The following is a 12,779-nucleotide window of genomic DNA, read 5'->3' on the forward strand; positions in this document are numbered from 1 at the left end:
ATTTATTATTATAGGTTCTGGGGCTTGATCTCAGGGCCTTGGCACTTCCCTGAGCCTTTTTGTGCTCAAGGCTACCACTCTATGACTTTGAACCACACCACCACTTCCAGTTTTCTGGTGATTAACTGGAGATAAGAGTCTCATAGACCTTCCTGCCCAGGCTGGCTTTGAATCAGGATTCTCAGATCTCAGCTTCCTCAGTAGCTACAATTTATTATAGGTGTGAACCATTGGCACCTAGCTATTTATTTTAATGTTAAAAAGTGTCTCCTTTGTAAAATATTTACTGATTTGGCTAACTTAATGGGAAGATATCTAGCTCATTCCCCTATAACTGTTCATTCTAATGTCCTCAGAAATCAAGTAAAACAAAAGGGACGCGGGAGAAAGGTGGTGATGGGGTACAGCATTCACCTCAAACTAAAGGCATTCAATTTTTCTCTTAACACTAAACTGACCAAGCCACCAACCCTCTTTCACTGACTCCATTCTCATTTGCTACACCTTGCAGATTTCCAAACTTTCTCCTCTAATCCCCGATACTAAATATGCATGTTTAAAAGAAGAAAAGTGGCATCAAATGTGTATATGCATAGAAATTATATGAAGGAGTATTCTCCCAAATATTAATTAGCTATATAATATGATGAGGTTGGATTATTTTTTTTTTTTGTTACCTAGATTTTCCTTTGCTTTGTCAATCCTAGGGCATGAACTCAGGGCCTAGGCTCTGTCCCTGAGCTTCTTTTTCTAAAGACTAGCACTCTACCCACTTGAGCCACAGCAACACTTCTGGCTTTTTCTGTTTATGTGGTACTGAGGAATGGAACCCAGGGCTTCATGCATGCTAGGCAAACGCTCTACCACTAAGCCACATTCCCAGTCCTATTACTTGGATTTTCTAACAAGAGAAAAAAGTAACTTTTAGGAGGGAGGGGAGAAGCATCAAAAGCTGTGGTACACCCAACCATCCTCAAAATTCTAACCCTAAAACTAGAAATAATCAATAGGAGGATAGAGAGCCAGTATCTGAGTATCACATAATCAAAGGGAAGTAGTAGTAGCTACCTGTCATCACTGTGCTCCATTCAAATGTCATTCTATTTTTAAGTAAGAAGACTTCTAGCAAAGACAAACTGTATTTGATGAAATAAGACAGCTGAATTAAAGTGTTGAAGCACTGATACATTAAGCTACTTTCTAACCGTTCCCCAGATTTTGTAAAAACTTACCATAAAGATCAGGTCCATGAGAAGTGAAGACATTATACAAAACAATGTTGAGAGGGGCAATCACCAACTTCCCGTAATAGCAGCTGTCTATGACCACCACAGGCACCTAAAACAACAACACACACACAACAATTAGAATTTTGTTCTGGGATTATTCTCAAAATGTTAATAGATAAACCTGTGAATGTAAAACAAAATGAACTCCGAATGTTTTCTTTTCCCACATCAGAAGTTGCTTTCATCATAACATGAGAATAAAACAAAAAAGAAAACTCACCAGGAAGAGAATTAGGGCCACTAGTGACCAACGAAGGAAACTCTTCCACCTGTGTTTCATGACCAGCAAATCGAAGGCAATTGGCAAACTATTTAACAGAAAAAATGGAAGTGGGGAGGTAAGTAAAATATTTATAGCTCGATCTCATTCACACGCACACACACCTATGCTGAACTGAGAATAAAATATCTCTACCAGTGACAGAAAAGGAAGAAAGCTGGTATGTGAAAGTACATCTTCTCTTCATTGGACCCATTAGAGCTAAGCATGCCACAGACACTCAGGAAACAGTGAGCTACTGTGTAATGGACATTTCAAATATATCAGTTAAAAGAAACCAGAGATTCCCTTGAACATGGTGTACAAGATACTAGAGCAAAAAAGAAGGAAACAGATCTTTAGCCTGAGTAGCAGAAAAATGCACAGCACAAGGTAGAAAGTGAGAAAATCAGCTGTAGTCAAAAAGGCCTTGATACAAGAGAAGCATAATCTCAACACAAATTACTCAAACCCTTGGGATCTTCTTAAAGCACTAATGATTGTAATTCTCAGAGTTTTCTATGATTAAAGAATATTTATAAATCTAACAGGTAGATATTTAATAGTTACCATTTAAATTAGGATAATCCTAATAACAAGTATTTTAATATGCTTTGCCAGGCACCAGTGGCTCATGCCTAAAATCCTAGATACTCAGGAAGCTGAGATTTGAGGACAAAGGTCCAAAACCAGCCCAAGCAGGAAAGGCCATGAGACTTTTATCTCCAGTTAACTACCAAAAAAAGTCAGAAGTAGTGCTGTGGCTCAAGAGGTAGAGTGTTAGCCTTGAGCACAAAAGCTCAGGGACAGTGCCCAGGCCCTGAGTTTAAGCCCCAGGACTTGGTACAAAAAGAAAAGATGGGGGCTGGGAAGATGGCTCAGTGGTAGAGTGCTGGCCTTGCATGCATGAGTCACTGGGTTCAATTCCTCAGCACCAATAAGCAGAAAAAGCTGGAAGTGGTGCTATGATTCATGTGGTACAGTGCTAACCTTGAGCTGAGGGACAGCACCCAGGACCAGAGTTCAAGCCCAACAACTGACCGCCCACCCCCCAAAAAAAGAAAAAAAGAAAAAGAAAAGAAGGGAAAGGGAAAAGGAAAGGGAATGTGGCTTAGTGGTAGAATGCTTGCCTAGCATGCATGAAGCCCCGAGTTAGATTCCTCTGTACCACATAAACAGAAAAAAGCTGGAAGTGGTGCTGTGGCTCAAGTGATAGAATTGCTAGTCTTAAACAAAAGAAGCTTAGGGACAGAGCCCAGGCCCTGAGTTCAAACCCCAGGACTGGCAAAAAGAGAAAGAAAAAGAAAAAGAAAGAAAGAAAGGGGGGGGAAGGAAGGAAGGCAGAAAGGAGCTTTAAAAAAAATGAAGAAATATGCTTTTACTTCTCAGTATTTTTGTCAAACTAATTCATTTAACTTTAGGTGCTACCTACACAACTTGGAGCTAATCCAAAATTTGGATTTGCCATTACGTCCAGTGATATATGGGACACTATGGTAAGTTCTTACCCAAGTGCAGCACTGAATGGCCAGCCTACAATAGTCCCAGCTGCTACTCCCAGCACAGCAATGGGAGTCTTGTCCATGTACCATCCAGTCATGGCTATCAATGTAGTGTACATACAGAAGCTACTGGGAAGGAATGCTGCAAGAGGAAAGAAATGAAAGGAAGAAGGAATAAAAGTCTAAGATTCAATATCAATAATTACCAACCTACCTATATTTTGAAATGCCAATAACCAAGATTATACTCTGAGCAATGCTACTAGAAATAGTAAAGGAGTAATCTAAAAAAACAAACAAACAGGCATTGGTGGCTCACAAAGGTAATCCTAGCTACTCAGGAGGCTGAGATCTGAAAATTGCAGTGTGAAGCCAGCCCAGGCAGGAAAGCCTGTAAGACTCCTATCCACCAGAAAACCAGAAGTGGCACTGTGGCTCAAAATGGTAGAGCATTAGCCTTAAGCAAAAAAGCTCAGGGACAGCACTCAGGCCTTGAGTTCAAGCCCCGTAACCAACCAAACAAACAACCAAACAAAAACAAAAAAACAACAACAAAAAAATAAGTAAGTTAAACTATGTTACTTTATCACTCCTATATTTTGGGCACCAACACATGGTTCACAGTTATACAGTATTACCCATACTTTTTCTCTTCCGACTGTATCTCAAATCCAAATTTACCAAAGTCCAGTTTCTCCAGGGAGACCTTGAGTTATATTTCCAAGCAGGGAATATACTTCTAAAGATTTAAGTCATTGCTGACAATTTATTTCTGAAACGTATCTCCTGGCATTCTTAAAGTGTTTGGTCCTACTATGTACCATACAGCGATCTGGGAAGGTTTCTGAAGGGCCAGGTAGGAGGCAACACTGCCTTGCATCCTGCATCCACCAACACAGATAGAGTGGTCCTCAGCTCTTCTCCATCTACCTCTACCACAATCTTGTCATGATATACACCAGAGAAACTAGGCATAGTCAAGGCCTCTGTAATAGCAATAAAGTATTTCACAACATGGAACAAAAATGTACATCTTCCCCTCCTGCTTCTTAAGTCCTCATTACTCTAAAATTCCTTAGACTCCAACAAGAACAACAAATAGAGTAAGATGTAAAGACTCAGCAGGCTCTACTCAGAGGGTCTGTATCTCTGCGCCTCAACTAACATCACAAAACTAGATACTTCCAGGAAACTTCCATATAAAAATCAATGCTAAGCCAGGTGCCAGTGGCTCATGGCTGTAATCCTAGCTACTCAGGAGGCTGAGATCTGAGGATCACAGTTCAAAACCAGCCTGGGCAGGAAAGTCCATGAGATAAGAATCTCCAATAAACCACCAGAAAACCGGAAGTGGCACTGGGGCTCAAGTGTAGAGCATTCGCTTTGAGCTGAAGAGCTGAGGGACAGTGCTCAGGCCCAGAGTTTGAGCCCCACGACTGTAAAAAAAAAAAAAAGAAAAATCAATTCTAGGAGTAGCAAAGTAAATGAAAAAAAAAGAAAGAAAAGAAAAAAGAAAAAACATAAGGTACAACTCTCACAGATCAATGCTAAATAATCTTGCTGCCATCAAAAGCTGATGATCCCAACAGCCAAGTCAAAAACAGCAGAGGTCTCTGTCAGCTCTGCCAGTAAAGTAGAGTTATGTCAAGTTTTTCTATGGTGGAACCTGTGGTCTCTGTACACACACACACATACACACACACTCTCTCTCTCTTTCTCTTTCTCTCTCTCTCTCCTCAGAGCTCAGTCTCCTTACTAGGATTACAGATGTGAGCCAGCACCCTGCTTAAAGTAGAAATCTTTGACATGTTAAATATAAACTATGTTTGGACAAGTACTTCCTTCAAGACATTGGTGAGCCACGGTGAGCCCTCTCGCCTTTTACCTACCAGACGATGAACAAAACATGCCAGTGCTGAGCACCAAGAAGGCCAGCATCATTCGACTCACATGCAGCCCAAACTTCTTGCACACAGCCCTAGAAGAAAGGCAAAAACTAATTTTTTATAACACATTTTGGACATTTCAAATCAAATCAGTTTTTAGCACATTGATAGTAGACGTAAGTATATATTCTCTCCTTGTAGATAGGGAGCTTCTTTCCTGTGTCTCAGTTTTTAATACACATCAAATCGCTAACAAACCTGTCAAAATAGTTCTGTATTTGACTTTCAGATCTTTGGTGATACTTCTGATGCAAGCATGTTTTTCTTAATTTGAAATGTCTGTGTAGCAAGGACTACACTGGTGCCTGGCTCTTAACCTCTTTATACTATATTCTTAGTAATTTCTTCAAATCAATCTTCCATTTTACTTATGTACTTGTTAGTGGTATCTAGTCTGTTTAAATTATCTGGCTGAAGAATTTAAAATGTCAATATTAAGTACATATTACATATTTTGTACTCAATAATATATTTTCATTTCTAGAAGTTCTGATTTTTTGAATTTGCATAATTTTGTAGTCTGTTTCTTGTTCACATTTTCAGTTCCTTCTTTCTCTTCTTTAAAACACTGAATGTACTTATCGTATATTCTTACTTTAACAACACTTGATAAATGATTAACTTTCTATTGATTTTTATTTCTGGTTTTCCTGATCCTTTCTTGTGACTTCCCTGTTTTATGATTTATTTCTACCATAATTTCTTCTTACAACTTTATTTCTCATAGCTTTTTGACTTCTGGGATAAAAGTCTAGTTCATTAAAGAAATTTTCACAAGATGTCCAGAGCAATTTGGAGTAAATCTTAAACTTGGGGCATAATGGAAAAGGAGATGATTTGAATTCAAGTCCAAATCCCTAAAAAGACCAACTTGTCATTGTAATCCTCAAAGGCAATAGTGGCTTTGTTTTTTCACACATGCCAAACACTTTTTTTTTATCTGATATAATGAGTTGGGGGAAAATCTTTAATAATGACCATTAAGCCCAAGCACTTTTTAATGAAGTGAGGTTCTATTAAAATAAAGTGTTAAAAAAGGGTGGCTATTTTTACTACTGAAACACTTAAATAAATAATAGTTCCATCAATATTCAATCAACTGATAGCTATGTTGTGTAAAAAGTACTGGGTACAAATCAGAGCAGGCTTTCACGTTACGAATAGTTGTCCATCAGCCAGGCTCAAGGAGAAAGATAAGTCATTACCCTGCATTTTAGGACCAAATTTGGTCCTACTAAATCCCAGTAAGACTAACTACATATGTATTCACAGAACTAAAATTAATGGCATGGTATTTAGTGGCACAGTATTAATGATAAAATCAGAAGTATTTTTCTTGTTTTTTCAACAAGACTTCATATTTCAGGAGCTAGAAGTGTTTTCTATTTTGGATCACTGCTTAGACTATCAGAGGGCTGATATATTAGGCTATCTCCTAGAACTTTTAGAAGCAAAGCTTTTCTACTCACTTGTAAAAGTAAAGCTCACAAATACAGCTCACAAAAGCCAGAAGACATCGCAAAAAGTAAAACACAAGAATCTGAAAAAAACCCAGAACAAGAGAACAGAAGTCACAGAGAGAAACCAAAACATTTTTCTTTTTTTTGGCTGTGGGGCTTGAACTCTGGACTTGGGCGCTGTCCCTCTACTCTTCAGCCCAATCTGGTTTTCTAGTGGTTTACTGGAGATAAGAGTCTCACAGACTTTCCTGCCTGAGCTGGCTTTAAACCTCCTGAGTAGCTAGGATTACAGGCATGAGCCACCGGTGCCGGGCGTCCACACACATTTTTCATGTCACTAGACTCCATACCTCCACCAGCATCACTCTAGCAGTGATAAGGAACTTCATTCCCTGCGTTGAAAATGTCAATCGCAGCACTAATATTTTAGTTAAAACTACAAAATATCCAATTACAGGAGTAGGATTAAGTTATACTACATTTCACAGGCTATTACACAGGCATTAAAATTTATTGTTATGAATATAGTAGGAAACTTCTTTCAATATAATGCTCATTCATTCACCAACCACTTAAGAATAAGTAGTCACAATGTTTTAAGTACCACTTATTTACAGAATACTAAGCAAAATGCATCATACAGGATTAAGATAAAATGAGGTCCTTATGAAATCTCTGTATGTATGACAAAACTGGAAAGAACAGAGTAGAATGGCATTATGGCAGCCTATTTCAAATTTACATAATTTTCCTCCAATCTTCCAAACTACTGTAATGTGATTTTTATTTATTTTCTAATTAAAAGTATCAGATTAAAAATAACACAATATGGGTATATCAAATTGTTTTTGCTATAAAATGTTTAGAAGCACTGAGGGCTGGATGGTAGAATACCTGTCTAGCAGGCACTAAGCCAAATGTTCAACCCCAATATTGTCTCCATCCCACAAACAAGGGTATTGAATTCCTCAGAAAATATGCCCTACACAAGAATATAAAACTTCTGTCCATTACTATAACCAACAAAATTCCAAGAATGAGTTCAATGAAGTGATGGAGATAATTACTAGTTTCATTAATTAATTCAGTGAAACATACTGAAAACTTACTATATGAGCACTATTACAGATGTGATTGGTGCAGTGTCTGTTTAAAGATTACTCATGTAATGGGAAAGAGAACCAACACAAAGTTAAAATTTTACATGAATTAACTAAAAGAACTACATCTGGCAAGACAACAATACCCCCATCTCTAATATCTAACTTAGTAACTGGAAGTGCTGGGTGGTACAAAAGGCATGAAAAAGAATGAGGTATGAGGAACAGAATAAAGGAAATGAAACTTAGTGTACTATTGTGGTTTGGGTATGGGTTGTGTCCCAGTGGTTCATGTGCTAGAATCCCAGTCACCAAAGTGGTGATATTAAGATGGTTCACTTATAAAATGTAAGACCTAGTAAAGGGTAATAAGGTTATAGGGGTTCCACTCTCATGAAGTGATTAATGCTTTCATAGGACTGGATTCGCTACCTTTAGAGGGTTATGCTAAGTACACTGTTTTCTTGAGTACACACATGCCCCTTCTGCATGTGGCCAGCTCCTGTTGGCTTTTCTGTCATGTGACAGACAGGGAATCCTTGCCAGGACACTGGTGTCACGCTGTTGGACCCTCCAGCCACCAGAATCATGAGCCAGATAAGCCCTCTTTTTCTTCGTAACTAGCAAACTTCAGGTATTTTGCAAAAAATGGAATAAGACGTATACGCAGCTGACAAGAACCCAGGAGATTCAGCTGATCAGCCACTGACACTAATTAGGGATTTTAATGAGATATTCAGTATTAAGACCAAAATACAACTGGGGATATAGCTGAAGTGGTAGAGTGCTTGCCTAGCAAAGATAAGGTTCTGAGCTTAAACTCCAGTATTGCCAAAAAAAGGAAGAAAAAAATTACTCAGAGTGAATAATGGGAAAAAAAGCAGATTGAAATAAAAAATAAATACACAGGGTCCCAGAGACTTTGTGAGATTAAATAATTACAGAAATCTAACATTCAGAGCTGGGAAGGTGGCTCAGTGTTACAGCGCTTGCCTTGCATGCATGAGGCCCTGGGTTTTATTCCTCAGAACCACATAAACAGAAAAAGCCAGAAGTGGCGCTGTGGCTCAAGTGGTAGAGCACTAGCCTTGAGCTGAAGAGTTGAGGGACAGCACCCAGGCCCAGAGTTCAAGCCCTATGACTGACAAAAAACCAAAAACAAACAAATAAAAAAACCCTCCAACCAAACCCTAATATTCATGTATTAAGAGTCTTAGTAGGGAAGAAGCAAATGAGTATGGATAATAAAATACTAAAAAAAAAATCTAAAATTTTACATATTTGGCAAAAAGCATGAATCTAAAGAATCAAGAAGCAGGGCTGGGAAGGTGGCTCAGTGGTAGAGCGCTTGCCTTGCATGCCTGAGACCCTGGGTTCGATTCCTCAGCACCACATAAGCAAAAAGAAAAAAGCCAGAAGTGGCGCTGTGGCTCAAGTGGTAGAGTGCTAGCCTTGAGCTGAAGAGCTGAGGGACAGCGCCCAGGCCGAGTTTGCCCCACGACCAGACCCAAAAAAACAAACAAAATAAAAAAAGAACCAAGAAGCAAAATAAACTCCAAAATAATCCACACCAAGACAGACTAGTCAAAAATTCTAAAAACTAAGTTAAGTACCAGTTATCACTTAATTACTACTCGGCACTCAAATGAGACCTTCCTAATCCATGCACATTACCCTCTGCATTTAGAATTACTTTTTCAATATGTATGTGGTCCCCTAAACCGTATGTTCTCAGAAAGCAGGGACTTCATCATTGTTATAGTCAAAGCACTTTGATAAATAATGAATATAGATTTTTCTTTTAAAAAAAAATCCTCTTAGATGAGCATGGTGTCTCAGGCCTATAAGCCCAAATACACAGCAGGAGGATCAATTATAACTTGAGCCCCAGCAGTTCAAGACAAGTCTGAGCAACACAGCAAGACTTCACCTAAAAAAAAGAAAAACAAAAAAAGTGCTTTCTGGGGCTGGGAAGGTGGCTCAGTGGTAGAGCGCTTGCCTTGCATGCTCGAGGCCCTGGGTTCGATTCCTCAGCACCACATAAGCAAAACGAAAAAAGCCAGAAGTGGCGCTGTGGCTCAAGTGGTAGAGCGCTAGCCTTGAGCTGAAGAGCTGAGGGACAGTGCCCAGGCCCAGAGTTCAGGGCCCATGACCGGACCAAAAAAAAAAAGTGCTTTCTTCATTACAATTTTTTTTTTTTTGTCCCATTCTCCGCTGTTCCAGGCAACACCTCTTGATTAGCTGTGATTGCTTTCAGGTCCCCTCCCTCACCTTATTAGTCTGTAGAATTCTTGCATGAAATGCAGCTGGCCAGGCATGAAGCAACAGATAGGCATAGGAGCGAATGGCATACACCGGGGAATATTCCCAAGTCTGAAACCCTTTCCCATAGATGAGGTAGTGTGTCTAAAAGAAAAAACAGAAGCAATCAGCCTTACAATAAATTCTTCAAAGTCTAATTAAGAGGAAACAGGTGATGTTTGTGGTAAAGACATAAGTACATAAAAATACTAAGTTCTCAACATCTGAATGTAATGGATAAGAAAACAAAATGACCCAATATTAACAATTTTAACATATAAGTTCTATAAAACTGCTCTTTGGTGAACACGAAAACCTTAAGTTTTAGTCACTTAATTTTTTAAATAGCCAAAACAGGAAAATCAAAATCTTGTATCTTCCTTAAACTACTCATGCCAAGTATCTATTCTCCTTTTGATATAAAATGTGAAAACTGTTCTTTTCAATTTTCTTTAATAGGAAGTCAACATTATTCTTAACGTATAAATTAAGAAATGGAATTATTAGCATTCTATTGAGTAACATTGTTGTGGTAAACATCAGAAGGAATAAACTAAAAAAGCTAGAAGTGATCCCTTATAGAAAATGGGGTTTGAACCTGAGGAGAACTCAGAACAATTTTCCTCCAAGTTTTGTGGTGTTAACTTTAAGAACTATGTCCAGGCTGGGAATGTGTTTAGTGGTATAGAGTGCTTGTCTAGCATGCATGAAGCCTTGGGTTCCATTCCTCAATACCTCATAAACAGAAAAAGCCAGAAGGTGCTGTGGTTCAAATGGTAGCATTGAGCAAAAGAAGCTCAGGGACAATGCCCAGGCCCTGAGTTCAAGCTCCAGGACTGGCCAAAAAAAAAAACTCCAAAAAATTGTTTTTAAAAACGTTAAAATTACAACAAAGGAGGAGGCTGCAATGCTTGATAAGAAATGTACGCATTATCCTGCCCATGTAATTGTAACCCCTCTGTACAGTATGTTCACAAAAAAAATTTAAAAAAAAAAGTTAAAATTACAAATAACACCTTTGATTTCATGCAACCTTCAATTACATACAACCTACCATTAATAGGTAATCAACAGCTTTAATTATACAAGAGTAAAATTATTTTCCTACTAGTTAAATTGATTCCTAGGTAGGAAAGTCAAAAACCAAAACCAAAACCAAAATGATTCTGGAGACGTAGCTTAAGGGTGAAGCACTTGCTTTGTTTGCATAGGCAAGGGCATGAGTTTAATTCCTCATCAGCGCAAAAGAAAAAGAAATCACCTACTGGTTCCCAATAGTTGAATGTTTCATCACAGTCAGAGATGTTGCTCAGCAGAGCAGCGCACAACCTTGCTGAGAGAAGACACTTGAAAGCGGTAGACCCGTCAGGTGCCCAGACTTGGCTGGCTTTGTTCCCAGATAACCTGCCCGGAAAGAAAGCCAAAGAAGACAAAGCCTCCATACCACATCAAGACACTGAAGTCATCCTCAAAAAGGTAGAAGAGGGGTGGGGGCGGAGAGGGATGGGAAGGGGAAACAAAGGAGGAGGCCACAATGCTTGATTAGGAATGGATTCACTATCTTGCCCATGTAATTGTAGCCCCTCTGTATGGTATTTTCACAATAAAATTTAAAAAAAAAAAGGTAGAACCGTGTGTGCTGTCTCGTTATTTATTGTCTCATATTAGCTGCAGAAAGCGTGTTCCTCGGTGGAATGGGTGTGGAATGAGGACGCCCTGCTTTTCAGTCATACACGGATTTGGCTCGTGGCCTCCACAACACTCCGTTCACCGCAAGCCGGCGGCCCCTCGCCGGAGGCCCCAGGCCCTCCTCCCCGGGGCCTTCCCGAGGCTTCACCCGCGTCCCCTCGGCTCTGACGCCAGAGGCTCCGGCCGCGCGAGGGGCACGACCTCCTCCCACCGCGCGCGGACGCAGCCCGCAGGCCCGGGCCGCGGGGCGAGGGGCTGCGGGTGCGGGCGGGAAGGTGCCGGGGTCCGGGCTGGGGGGTGCGGAGGGGCGAGGGCAGCCGAGGGGACCCGGACGGAAGCCCCGCGCCCCGCACTGCGCGCCCCGCGCCGCCCCGAGCTCCCCGCGCCCCCGCGCCCCCGCCGGCCACGCCCCCGCCGCGCCCGCCCCGCACGCGTACTCGGGCCGGGGCTCCGCGCCGCCCGCCTCCCGGCTGGCCGGCTGCTTCCGTAGCTTCTTGGTGGCGGGAGCCGGGTCCCCGCCGCCTTTCAAACGCTGCCGAGCCCCTCGGCTCGCCATGGCAGCGTGAGGGGCAGAAGGTGGAGCCCGGCGCTCTAGGAAGCCGGCGGAGGCGCAGACATCGCTAGCCGGGAAACGGAGTCCGCCGAGGGACAAAAATCCTCCGACATGCGCAGAACCGGCGCGATTCGCGTCCCGGAGGCCCGAAGGCGCCGACGCAGAGCCCCGGGCTATTTCTCCAGTTAATGCTCTTCCTTCGCGTTTCTTACTCACTTGACTACAATCCTGACTCCAGTCCTCTATTTAAATCAAGGCACACATAATAGAAAGTGACTAAGTGAATAGAAGCTATTCATTCTTCTAATCTTGAGTCTGTCCTTCCTAGTGGAGCTCGGTACGGTAACAAACTATGAAAGGAGCACTGAACTTGACAGGAAGGACTCCAGATTATAATTTCGGATTAAACCTTCCAAAATATTAAAATGGACATCGATCATACTGCTCAGTTCCCACTTGCAGCCATTAGTTACCAAATTCAAGCATCCAGCTTGTATGTAGCTCATTTATTCATTGCCTGCTAAAGACTGGAAGCAGAAGTAAATAACCTTAAATCAGGTATGATTAGTTCCGTGACTTTACTAAAGCTCAATCACAGAGAACATATGCCAGGATAATACCAACCATGGAGCACCTGCAACTTACCAAGGCAAAAAGTGTTCTAATTCCAAAACACACTG

The 12,779-nt window shown here is 40.9% G+C and overlaps 1 protein-coding gene across 5 annotated transcripts in view; it reads right to left on the reverse strand.

The window, feature by feature from the left end:
- Positions 1 to 12,162, reverse strand: part of Alg9 (ALG9 alpha-1,2-mannosyltransferase) — a 60,953-nt gene extending 48,791 nt beyond the window's left edge. For 2 of the 5 annotated variants that reach the window (XR_006147852.1, XM_042682796.1), the window contains exons 1-8: positions 11,984 to 12,161; positions 11,123 to 11,261; positions 9,828 to 9,962; positions 6,466 to 6,536; positions 4,940 to 5,028; positions 3,057 to 3,192; positions 1,510 to 1,597; positions 1,233 to 1,338 (exon numbers count right to left, since the gene is read on the reverse strand). Coding sequence is in view for 4 of the 5 variants with exons in the window: in XM_042682796.1 (XP_042538730.1) it covers positions 1,233 to 1,338; positions 1,510 to 1,597; positions 3,057 to 3,192; positions 4,940 to 5,028; positions 6,466 to 6,536; positions 9,828 to 9,962; positions 11,123 to 11,261; positions 11,984 to 12,102 (883 nt within the window). In the remaining variant the exon portion in view is untranslated. Of the gene's footprint in view, positions 1 to 1,232; positions 1,339 to 1,509; positions 1,598 to 3,056; positions 3,193 to 4,939; positions 5,029 to 5,194; positions 5,364 to 6,465; positions 6,537 to 9,827; positions 9,963 to 11,122; positions 11,262 to 11,983 lie in introns of those variants that run through there. The other 3 variants (XM_042682797.1, XM_042682795.1, XM_042682798.1) reach the window with 2 other exon arrangements.
- Positions 12,163 to 12,779: the final 617 nt, after the last annotated feature.

Source organism: Dipodomys spectabilis, unplaced genomic scaffold (genome assembly GCF_019054845.1).
Source record: "Dipodomys spectabilis isolate Male_0828 unplaced genomic scaffold, ASM1905484v1 ptg000076l, whole genome shotgun sequence".
Classification (NCBI taxonomy): Eukaryota; Metazoa; Chordata; class Mammalia; order Rodentia; family Heteromyidae; genus Dipodomys; species Dipodomys spectabilis.